General features: G+C 46.5%; 1 protein-coding gene across 2 annotated transcripts in view; it reads left to right on the top strand.

The window, feature by feature from the left end:
- The window catches only part of auh (AU RNA binding protein/enoyl-CoA hydratase), a 44,629-nt gene extending 35,134 nt beyond the window's left edge, over nt 1–9,495 (top strand). For both annotated transcript variants that reach the window (XM_064306826.1, XM_064306827.1), the window contains exons 7-10: nt 1,117–1,304; nt 4,931–4,981; nt 6,728–6,775; nt 7,286–9,495. In XM_064306826.1, the coding sequence (XP_064162896.1) occupies nt 1,117–1,304; nt 4,931–4,981; nt 6,728–6,775; nt 7,286–7,363 (365 nt within the window). In that variant the 3' untranslated portion in view covers nt 7,364–9,495. The remainder of the gene's footprint in view (nt 1–1,116; nt 1,305–4,930; nt 4,982–6,727; nt 6,776–7,285) is intronic.
- The last annotated feature ends 2,984 nt before the right edge of the window (nt 9,496–12,479 follow it).

The raw sequence follows: 12,479 nt of genomic DNA, 5'->3' as shown, positions 1-12,479 counted from the left end.
TGCTAAGTCTAGGCCTGCCATTAAGAGTATTGATGTCAAAATGAGGCCAAGGAAAGTCCCCTAAATTTGGGGCTTCATTGTGTGGACCTGTGAAGTTGTTTGTGAATTCTGTCTGTTTACATGAGGTCAGGAGGTACGGAAGTCAATGTTCTTGAAGGGCTGAGAGTCTGTGGTCATAGTGGTTATTTATGTAGGGGGAACCCTGAAAAGTGCCAAACTCTCAGTGCTGTATAGGCATGGGGCATGCCGCCCCACCAAGGCGTAACTTGGCCGGATGGCATACCTGCCATCTCAACCCAATTAGGCCAAATATTACATTTTCTGTTTTTCAGCCTTTTTTTTGTTTTGTTGATATCACATTCAGTTTCATAGCGTCTTGTAATTTCGGTAGCCTAAGCAAGCGGCTAATAACGCTCTCGGTGACATCATTGCATATTTTTTCACTTTCGTGTCGCTCTGCGTGAGTCATGCGCGTGATTCTGAGCGCTGGCTGTATTCATTCCGCATTGAATGGCGTTCAAAAAACCCCGGCCGGAACCTGTGTGTGTCTGTGTCTGTGTGTGTGTGTCTGTCTGTGTGTCTGTGTGTGTGTCTGTGTGTGTGTCTGTGTGTGTGTCTGTGTGTGTGTGTGTGCGTGTGTGTGTGCGTGTGCGTGTGCGTGTGCGTGTGCGTGTGCGTGTGCGTGCGCGTGCGCGTGCGAGTGTGTGTGTGTGTGTGATTAAAGCCCATTGAGACCCGCCTAAGCTGCTTTTGGATCGGCCGTGTGTTTCCCTCTGCGTGGTATTCCCATAAAGGACAGACGGACAGAAGCCTCGTTTGCAGGCCCCTGTGTAACGGCTGAAATAAAACTGTATCGTGTTGTAATAATGTGGGCTCTTTTTCAGCCCTGTGACTGTTGGCCATTTTTACCCTTAGATTGCATCTACCCTCCTCCCTTTCAGCCCCTAGAGATTGTTTTTTTAAAAATGTTTTTTTTTGTTTGGACGGTTGGACCGGATGTGCTATAAAACATGGGATCAGCGTGCCGGGCTGCTCCTGCACTGTTGCATTGTGGGAGATGTTTTTTAACGGTGTTCTGATGGCTCCTCTTCCTGTCTCCCCCGCCTCTCCCCTCAGGCGGTACCCAGCGTCTGCCCCGGGCCGTCGGGGTGTCCCTGGCCAAGGAGCTGATTTTCGCTGCCCGGGTGCTGGACGGGGCGGAGGCTCAGACCCTGGGCCTGGTCAGCCACGCCGTGGAGCAGAACAAGAGCGGGGACGGGGCGTACAGGCGAGCCCTGGACCTCGCCCGCGAATTCCTCCCTCAGGTGACGCCGGGGATCGGGGCGGGGCACGGGTGGAGCCGGGGGGGAGGGGGTGAACCGTTTGGTTCAATAAAGCCTCAAACGGCCTTTATTCTCTTCACTCCTGAACAGTTCTGTTGTCCTTTGTCATGGAGTTGGTTGTGAATTTGGCAAGCGTGTATACTGAATGAAGAGAGAAAGATAAGAGTCAGCGTTAAGGACAGACTGCTATACGAGTACTGTTGGTTGAATAGCACCTCTGAGTCTGGCTTCATGTTAAGGGCTCAGAGTAAAGTTAGGGGTGTATGTGTGTGTGCTCTTTGAACCAATATGTGTGACAGCAAGTGGCATCCCATTAGGATACAGCTCATCTGTGTGGATGCAACTTACGGCCTATTAGTTATTGAACCCTGACTATGCCAAAGGTGACTGTGGCTGGCAGCCCTCAGGACAGCGCGTGATTGGCCGGCAGCCATGCACGGCAGTACGTGATTGGCTGCATTACATTACATGAGATTTATTTGGCAGACCCTTTTGTCCAAAGCAACGTACAATGAGTGCATACTGAAGGTCATTGGAACCACTACAAAACACTGGTCCAATAAAGTACAATACTCATTATGTAACAGTTATTCATAGCCAAGAACATCCAGTCCAGTTCACACAGTAGGCATAGGCTAGGTCAGAAAGTTATGGTAAGTCAAACTAGAATGAGGCATGATGACGAGCTACAACATTAAGATAATGATACAAGGGCAATATAAGTGCTGGATTGAGATACAAGTGTAACATGAAAGTGCTAGAGGAGCAAGATAGATGGATACAGGTGATAAGAGTGATCTTAGATTGGGAGTGCCCTGCAGAGTAGTGATAGAGTTCATCCAGGTACAGTCTGAAGAGATGTGTCTTCAGACCATGGTGGGAAATGGGCAGGGCTCGAGTGTTTCGTAAAAGAATTGCAGCCCTGCAGGGTGGCACGTGATTGGCTGCAGCCGTACCGTCCGACATGTGATTGGCTGCAGTCCTACCGTGCGACGCGTGATTGGCTGCAGTGTTGCTCTGGGAGGGAGGGATACCGCCGCTGGGTTGGTCTTCGTCCCAGCGCACGACGGCGCCCTCGTCTGGTTGATTTGTGGCCGGGGCTTCTGGGATAGCGGGGGTGCGGTGGCTGAGGGTGCACCACCAGGGATTTTTGGGCCCAGTGAAAAGAGCTCACGACGGTTGGGCTTCCTGTACAATTACAGTACGGCACGATTCTTTGAAGGTCACTGTCAGTCAGGGCCCCTTTGAATCATCCTAACCCCCCTGCCCCCCCCCCCCCCACTCCACCCATATGCCAGTCCTGTGCATGTCTGGCTGCTCTTTCTCAAAATAGCCGAGGTCACCACAGCGAGGCTGACCTAGATAAACAACTCGACTAAAAAGAAGTCAGAAAAAAAAAAAAAATCTGAGTTTGTTTCACGTTACTGGGTGACATCAGTTTTTTTTCCCCCTATCTTTTTTGACGGCGGGGAAAAGCTTTTAGTGGCACTGAAAATGGGAACAGTTGTGTGGGAAAGATTATGGCAATAAATAATAGCAGTGTGGGCTGCTGGGTACCTCAGTTGGTTAATTAAGGCACCACACAGTGCCCCATGGCCCTTGGTCTCGGATTGAGTCCAGACTGCCAACTGTGGACGGTTGCTCCCTAGGGTGGCCCAGGGTATGGGGTGGGTTCATTCGGCTCGGGGGTGTGTGTTTCATCGCAGTCTAGCGACCCCTGCTGGTCGAAACGAGCAATTGTGGGCTGCGTGTGAAAGCAGCACATGAAAGGTCTTCCTCTGACTCCGCTCTGCGAGAGCTCGGCTGTAGTCTGCGGTGTGAAAAGAAGCAGCTGGTGACACCGCGCGTATCGGAGGGGACCCGCGAACGTCTACACTCTCCCAAATCGGCAGAGGGGCTCGCGCACCAACCTGGCTTCAGTCGCAGATTATAAGGGGGCCGGGAATTTTACATGTTTAGTAACCCTGCATTGGGGGCCAAATTTATATACTTTTTTTTTTTTTTTTTTTGTATTGCCATGTCTACTTTTCCACTTCCTTTATGGTTCGGCCTCTTCTAAAGACAAGGCAAAGTGCCGTACCTGTATTGCACAACTGAAGCCAGTCACTGTTTGGCGTTTCGTTCTGATACCGTATCAGTGTGTGTGATAAGTGCGCGTGAAGCCCTAAAGGATCTCAAGGCATAGCTTACACCTCTATTTGGGATATGATAAATGCGTGCGAAGTCTTGAGGATCTTAAGGCATAGCTTACACTCTTCTGTTTGGATGTGGCCTGTTGTTGCTTCATTGCATTCCTAATGCGCCTTCACTCTTTCTGCAGTACTCTTGCGTGATGCAAGCCATTGCTGAAGATTACCGGATTAGTGCAAATTGCTGGGAAACAGGGTTGTTTCAGTGTATTTCCTGGTGTGTGTGTGTGTGTGTGTGTGTGTGTGTGTGTGAATAAACATCTCCTGCACTTCGGACGATGACGTGTTAACGTTTAAAAATATATATTAATTATGTCTGTTCATTTTTTAAATTTTATTTATTTATTTTTTGCATCAGAGGTACATTGCTGTTTAAAAAGCTAGTCTTTGTATGTGCAAAACAAAAAAGGCTACTGTTTAGTGAAATACTGGAACAGTTGTGAATTGTTAAATATTCAGAAATGATGCACCTTGTAAGAGCATCCAAAGCTCTGCTATGTGCGTACCTGTCGGAGTTACCTGTCAGGATCACCTATAACGCGGTGTTCTGAGGGACTCTGTTATGTGCGTACCTGACAGAGTTACGCTCTGTTATGTGCGTACCTGTCGGAGTTACCTGTCAGGATCACCTGTAACGCGGTGTTCTGAGGGACTCCTGGTCGCGGTCGCCGTTGGTGTGTTCAGGTTCGGGGCACATCGTCAAAATTAATCTCGGTGTGAGGGAATCCCTGCCTCACTTCCTGTGGTGTGACCGAGCACACGGAGGTTTGTTTTAGCCCTGGAGGGTGCTCTCTGGAATGGTTTGTTTTAGCCTTGGGGGGGGGGGGGCTCTTGGAAGGGTTTATTAGCTCTGGGGGGCCTCTCTGAAGGGTTTGTTTTAGTCCTTCGGGGGGGCCTCTTGGAAGGTTTATTTTAGCCTGGGGGGGAGACCTCTGGAAGGATTTGTTTTAGTCCTTGGGGGGGGGGGCTCTTGGAAGGGTTTATTTTAGCTCTGGGGGGGCCTCTCTGGAAGGGTTTGTTTTAGTCCTTCGGGGGGCCTCTTGGAAGGGTTTATTTTAGCCTGGGGGGAGACTCTCTGGAAGGATTTGTTTTAGTCCTGTGGGGGGGCCTCTCTGGAAGGGTTTGTTTTAGTCCTTGGGGGGGGGGGGCTCTTGGAAGGGTTTATTTTAGCCCTGGGGGGGAGACTCTCTGGAAGGGTTTATTTTAACCCTGGGGGGGGCCTCTCTGGAAGGGTTTGTTTTAGTCCTTGGGGGTGGGGGTTCTTGGAAAGGTTTGTTTTAGGCCTGGGGGGGGTAGGGGGCTTTCTGGAAGGTCCGGGTCTCTTCTCATAAACATGCATGACGTGCGCGTACAAACACCTCTCAGGTTTACTCACGCTGTTTGTTTCTTTTTTCTTTTCTTTTTTTAAACTGACTGCAGGGGCCCATTGCAATCCGAATGGCCAAGCTCGCCATCAACCAGGGGATTGAGGTAAGACCTTCACGTCCTCAGCAGTTATCAGTACTCACTCGCCGCACATCGCTCTGGCTTGCCTTGCACGTGTGTATTCTGAGCCAGACCTATTAATGGGGGCCTTACCACCATGCTGAGTTTTGATTGGAGTCGCCCCCGGCAATCAACCTTTCCGATTCAGCCAATCATCTCAGCCGGAGTGCTGAGCTTTCCTTCCCCAAGTCGAGCGCTATGCTGGCGGGTTAGCGGGAGCCCGTTGGATTTTATTCACCCCCCCCCCCCCCCCCCGAGTTGTGTGATGTGTGGGTCTGTAAGCTAAGAACGGCTCAGTCCGGGGAACCGAAACCCCCCCCCCCCCGCCCCCCCAAAACCTCTGTCCTCCTGCGCAGTTAATTAAGATATTAGAAAGACGGAGGGGACGGGGTGGACTGCGAGTGCCTCGTGTTTTGAGGCACGGTTCCAGATGGAGACCCGCCCTACAGTCTGGCTATTAAATCCCGTCCCTGCCGGGCTGCTGCCAGGTGCTGCTGCCAGTAGTATTAGGAGCAAGCAGTTTGTCTTTTTAAGAGAGAGGTCCCCCGGTAATGGGTGTTGGTGTCGTATAGTGTCTGAACAGTGCAGTGTTTCGTGGGTTTCCCCTGAGCTGGGACTTCTAGAACGTAGCCCCTGTGTGAGTCGTGTGGACTTCCTGCGTTTTTATAAACGGTTAATTTGATCATCACACAAATTATGTACTGCGATGGACAACAGTGTCCCTATTATTTTTGTATTGTATTTAAACGGTAAGATTTGATCCAGGTGCCTTTCAAAGTGAAGTACCTGACCACAAGGTAAATCTGTGTGGGGAACTTTAGCGACAATGCAGTTCGCTTCTCCCTCTTCTGATGATTATGGCTGCCGACCAGGTGAACGGAGAGTGATGGCTGTGTGGTTAGCTCAGGAACCGGACTTTCAAATCCCACACAAGGCTGTAACTTTCAGTGGCTTTCTCACTGTGCAGACGGATCGAAATGAAAGTAAGGTAACTGATGGTAGGGCCTGTTTGAGAGCCTGTTTAACCTCACTGTTTAACTGTTTGAAGAGCCAACGGTGTCTGGGCTGAGGTGAACAGTACTAACAACAGTGTATGTAGAAATTCCTTGCTGGGGCTTTCTGCCAGTTAAGTAAATACATAAATAATAACAATATTTAAATTATAGTTTTTTTGAGGTAATAACACTGTTATTAACGTGTTTGTGGGGTTTTTTTTCAGTGAGCCTTTGGGTCCTTTAATTTTTTTTTTAAACTCAAACTCAAAGCCTCAAAGCTTCAAAACAAGGTTGTTTTCTCCCCCCCCCCCCCCCAACACACGAGTTTCAGCGTCACTGGATATTTCTAGATCTGTTAAATGCCAGGGTAACTCGCTTACTCGGGTGCGTTGCTGGCCCCTCTTCGTTGTCATGGATATGAGACTCGCCGCTCGTCGCGGTGAGAGATGTGGATTTTTTATTTTTTTATTTTTTTTCCCAGAGCCGAGGCTAGCGCTCAAACCTGCGGTTCACAGAGCAAAGATCCACTCCAGGACGTATCAGCGCACAGAATCTTTAAAATTCTGGACACCGCGCCCGGTTTCGTACTGGTCTCTGAACACAGTGCTAATCTCTCATTCTGGTTACTTGAAGAACAACGCTGTGGTGTGTCCCTTCAACAGCAGTTAACAGATGCTTTTAAACATAGTAAAATGACAATTGTCCCTATTGAACTGTCTATTCTTTTGTGTTTCAGGTGGATTTAGCTACAGGTTTAGCCATTGAAGAGGCCTGTTATGCCCAGGTACATCCCAATATGTAAACAAGTGTGCACCCCATCGCTGTACATAATGTCTTGTTGTATTGGTCAAAAGTAATGGATAAGGATAAGGCTCGGTTTGGCCATCCTTTACGACATAAATTATTTTATTTCATTTTTTTTAAACTAGTGAAAAATGTTTTTACAAAGTACAGCATTCAGGTATTATGTGTGTATTGCTTTTCCCGTCCTGTTATTCAGTCCTGTGTGTTTATGCTCATGATGCTAAGACGATGGGTGTTTTTCCAATTACTCTTAGCCCCCTTAGCGCATCAAAGGCCATCAGCTGTTCTTGTTCCTGGATGTCAAATTAGCTCATTTTTTAAAGATTAGAATACCTGGAATCTGATGCTTTCTGTGAAATGCATTGTGTGTTCAATGAACAACATTTCAAGCTGAGACTGGTAATGTAGTTAGTGGGGGGGTGTTAAAAAAAAAAAAAAGCTCTGCATCTTTTTCTTTTTTTTTGATTGACGCATTACCGTTGTCTCCTAGGTGATACCAACAAAAGACAGAATCGAGGGTCTCACAGCGTTCAAGGAGAAGAGGCCTCCGCGATTCAAGGGAGAGTAGATTCATTGGCCGATCAGAAACAGCTGCTGCCTTCAAGTTTTTAATTTCACAGCTTCTCTCTGATTTCGTAACACGAAAGTAAAAAAATGATTTAAACTGAATTAGGGCCCGTCACCAGGGGCAGGTTGGACTGCCGGTAAGCTGAAAAAGCCCCAGGTGGGGCAGTTGTGTGTGTGTGTGCGTGTTTTTGTTTGTAAAAGAAGCTGTTCGGGTCAAAATGGCGGTCGCGTCTGCCATCTTTCCATGAGCGGTCCCTGGCGGGTTTTTTGGGTGGCGTGAGAACGGACACTAAAAGCGTGCCGGGCCCAGAGAGGGTCGGATTTGGGAATGTTTAAACCCAGCTCGTCCTCGGCGTACCGTATCCGAAGAGCTCCGTTGCATGGTTTGAAAAGTTTTATTGTCTCATAAGTTTGCCGTCTTTTCCGTCTGTGATGATGCAGTTTGTTTTTTTGTCTTTGTCTGTGTAGCAGTTAATTTCCTCTTTTGTCTGCGAAGCATAAGTTGGTTTCACTTCCGGTTAATTTCTTCTTCGTGATGCATAGTTATCCAGCAGTACTGTATACACTGTATGTAAGCGCCACGGACCGAGCCTTTTGTTTATTGTGTCGGACCATGTCGATGTAATCGAGTATGCTTGTGTTAATCCAGGTAAAACCGGAATGAATATCCCCTCTTTAATTAGAACAGGATATTAACACTGGCACGGGGATATACTACTTCGTAGGCTTCACCATAACTGTACGTTATGACACGAAAAAAATATTTTGCTTACTAATTTCCAAAGAGAGGCACTTGGACTTTAACTGTATTTTTAGAAGATGATGTTGATTTCCGATGGAAAAGAATGATTATATATATCTGTAACAATAAAGTATTGTCCCATCCACCTCAGCACGTCGTGATTCAGATTCAGTGTCGTGTAGTTGCACTACAAGTATTTGTACACACGAAAACATAAACCATTACATTACATTACATTACAGGCATTTGGCAGACTCTCTTATCCAGAGCGACGTACAACAAGGTGTATAACCAGGAACAAGTATGACGAAACCCTTAGAGAGAAGTACCGGTCCAAGTACAGGGAACAACCGCATAGTTAAACTTGGACCCTGAATGTTAAACTGATTAACACTAACACAACGAGAACGGCAACAACGCAATCTATGGAAAAAATACAAGCAGTAGTTAAGACAGTTAATGCAACTAAGTCACCTACGAAACAGCTGCCTAGTTACAACCATAAGCTTACAGTCATTTACAGAGGGGTAGGGAGGGATGGGGAGAGGTGCAGCCTGAAGAGGCGAGTCTTCAGTCACGCCGAGAAACCAAGGTCAAACAACGGCTACTGTGCGCGAGAGAGAGAATGTGTTTTCAGAGGTCGACTCCCGCTCTTGTTTAGGTGTCTGATAGGAGATATCTGCTTCCAAAATCAGATCACTAGAGCAGTGTTTCTTAAAACTGTAGGCCAGGACTCAAAGTGGGACACGGGAGTGTATGAGGTAGGTCCCGGAATGAGTCTGTAGTCCACCAAGCTTTGCTAGTACGTGCATTTGACAGTTGTAACCTGAGTGGTACTAAATTTCTAATTTCGGTCTCGATATTGGAAAGTTTGAGAACCAGTGGGGTAGAGGGCTTGAGCTTAGTAATGGGGAGTGAATGGTCACACAGTCTGCACAGTTTAAACTACTAATGTTTAGGACAGACTGTCTGAAATGTGACTGCTGCCACTTCCTGTCCTACTCATTCCAGTGTTTGTGCATACAGACTTAAAGATAAGCGACGGCGACACAAACTCTTTGTCGGCTGGGGGCCGCATATTTTATGGGTTTTACTCAACGTTACTCAACTTAACCTGTGAGTCACGGCGACCGAAACGGCACAAAAAAAGATTAAAAACTAAATTCTGTTTAAAATTTAGCATTAGCAACCATTTACAAACACGGCTGTCGCACTGCACTCCACACAGTAGGTATTTTCCGGAGGGAATTACCAGCGCTGGACTGTTCCATCAATGAGATTGTTGTTGTGTATAATTTGTCACAGTGGCATTCATTAAGGGTGGAAAACGGTCTCGACTGAATAAGTGTGCTAAACTTCTAATACCGCGTTTTTCTGCTACTCTTCCGTTTTTTTTTTTTTTTTTTTTAAATACTTAATGCGATGCGTTCTGCGGGTTACCGAAACGAGGTATCCCAGGTCAGTGTAAGAAAGCGAAACCACATAAAGCCTGCATGCGTTTTGTTTAACGTTGATGAGACCTAACCCACTTAGCTCAGTGATTACCCCAATCCTCCGTAAGAGCGAACGAGTGTACTCTGCAGTGCAGCGCTTGGCTTCCTCCTGAAGCCTCTGTTCATTAGTCTCGCTGAGTTTAATGTGAATCGCTTCATTTCAAAGTGGTTTTTGGCGCTGTGTAGCAACACTCAAAGCTCCCTTCGGTTAAACCCAGTTTATGTCAATGAGTGAAGAAGACTAATAAAAAAAAAATAAAAAAACTGTCTCTGCTGATCAGCATTCTTATTATCCGGCTTCTGGTGTAAATTCTAGCGTTTCTTTTGAAGGCCTTGTGTATTATTTTGAACATTCACATTTGTTTTGAGTCTGGATTAATATGCCAATATTATTTCTTTAATATATAATCCATATGGCTGGGATGGAAGCAAACCTGGTATACGTGCTTCTTATGTGTGACTTTTCTTTGAAAATGACATTTATCTTGCGCATTGATGCAGTGCATTGCAGTGCTTGGCAGCCAGCGAAGAGCTGGAAATGTGCAAACCTGGAAACATTGACATTCAAGCCAAATGTACTGTATTCACTTTCAGACGTTGGTCATAATGGTCTGTGGAATCACTGATGAATTAAAATGATCGGTGATTTCTCCTGGGTCTCTCTCAGTTTATTCCAAAAGCATTTTTCCTTTGGTTTATAATTTTTAAAAAATGTGAGATGCAATTAGCATAATGAGGGCAGTCTATTACTGTGACTGTGGTGTAGGAGATTATCTTTCCGGATTGCACTTGATCCACGCGGAGGCGATTATTTTGGATTGCTATCCTGCAATAAAAACACCTTTTAAGTGCACTCAGTTCCGTACGTTTATTTGCATACAAATCGAGCCTGTGTCACAGCAGCAACAGAGGAATGTCACAAACTGAGTGAGTCTCGGATTGGGCTGGGGGGTTGGGAGTGTGCGTGGGGATTTCATTTTTTTTTAGCTGAGTCACACTAAGCATTGTGGGTGGGCTTAGGGAATCGGCTCGATTAAAGTTCTTGAAAAGTCGAGGAACTTTGATTTTGGATGGGTTCCTGCACGAAAAAGACGAAACAAAGAAAACGGACCAATAGAAAGTTTTATTTATTTATTTTTTTTACAGTGAATGCCTTGAGGCACTTGACCTGTGCTCTCTGTGTTTCCACACGCTAGATTCCACATGATAAACACAGCTTTTCACCACGCTGCTGCTCCAGAGGGCTCGAAAGGAAGCGGTTAAGCCACTACACATTAAAGGAGCACGCCAGAGGGCTTTTTTTCTTGTTTGTTTGTTTATGTTGTATTCTCAATCTTGTGTGCAGTTGGGTTAAGATGGCCCCTTGTTTTAAAATTAAATTTTTTTTTAAAAATGGGACGTTATTTTGTGTGGCTCAAGGTTGCCTATGATACAGTGTGTTTGGGGAAGTGTGTTTCTTTGGGGGCAGGGGGGGTGCGGCTAGCCTAGGACTGTGCTACACATAATTAGCCAGGAAAAGCACTGCCCTGGGGCCTGGGGGTGGGGGAGAGGGGTGCCCAATGCCGTGGAATTATGGGAATGATTAACTAAGTGATGTAATACTTATCCTGTTATCTTGTAAACACAGGAAGCAGGAAATAGCTCTCCTTTTATTCACGTTCCTCTCAGGAACTTCTCAGCTCCGTTTTATTGCCTGCTGGTGTGAGTCATTAACCGTTAACCATTCGCCGTGCTGCAAATCCAGCTTTCCCCAGACAGGGTGCCGCACAGCTAGCGTACCCAAGATCCAAGACAGGGTGCCCCGAATCCTGGTTGCCCAAGACAGGGTGCCCCAAATTCACCTTACCCCAGACAGGATGACCCAAAGCCAGTGCTGATGTGTTGCACTGCAGAGTGTAATTCAGTTGTATGAAGCTGTGAATTTTCCAATTTGCAATTATTATATACTGTGTTTGTCTGTCTGTCTGTGTGTGGATGTGTGTGTGTGTGTGTGTGTGTGTGTATTTGTGTCTGTCTGTGTGTGGATGTGTGTGTGTGTGTACACTAATAAAACACTCATTTATGGGGGTTTATGTAGGTAACTGTGAGCTCTTCCTGTTGAATTGGCACATGCACTCAGCCCACTTGGTCTCCTGATCGCTGAATTGCAGATGTTTGACGTTTGATGTTGGAGGGCATTTTCCTTTACTAGCAGCATCTCCTGCAGTTAGTCTTGTGAATTGAAACAGAAACGCAGGATTTTACGCTATTATAATGTTCATTCCGGTGTTCATCTTTTTTTCTGTTGGCAGAAGGTAAACATCTGGATCCAATGTATTATTATTGAAGTTTGAGGTGTTTTTTTTTCTTTCTTTTCTTCTTTGATCTGAGCCTGCTTGGTCTGCATCATCTCTGACCATTGTTCTTTTCGAGTTTTCTTGTTTTCTCCACTTATGGGAGCACAGGAGCTTAATTCACCAAGAAAGAAGAAAGAATAAATGCATTTGATAAAAAGATGATGACACTGTTCAAAACCGCGGGCACAGAACTGCTGCAGCGAGCAGTCTGAGGAGCACTGACTGGCCAGTTTGTTTCCTTGTGGCTTCGAAGCCGCCTGCGAATTCTGCTCCAAAAAACTGGAAAACTGCTTACAGTGCATCGGTGCAGTAATCAATCTCTAGTTTATTACCTGAATGCTATTCTGCAGTGGCGCAGTGCAGTGGTTAAAGGACCTGTGCTAGGAACCCAAAAATCACAGGCTTTCGGTTCCCGGTGGGGCCAGTGTGCCCGCTGCACCCGTTCAGGAAGTGGCCTAACTTAGAAAGGACTCTTTTTAAGTTAGGCCACTACTTCCACTTGTGTAAGTAGATGCCAGATCCAACACTTTTCAGTCTGCCTGCATC

This window comes from Anguilla rostrata, chromosome 14 (genome assembly GCF_018555375.3).
Source record: "Anguilla rostrata isolate EN2019 chromosome 14, ASM1855537v3, whole genome shotgun sequence".
NCBI lineage: Eukaryota > Metazoa > Chordata > Actinopteri > Anguilliformes > Anguillidae > Anguilla > Anguilla rostrata.
Note: the sequence above shows the minus strand (reverse complement) of the source record. Positions and strands in the feature narration are given on the sequence as shown.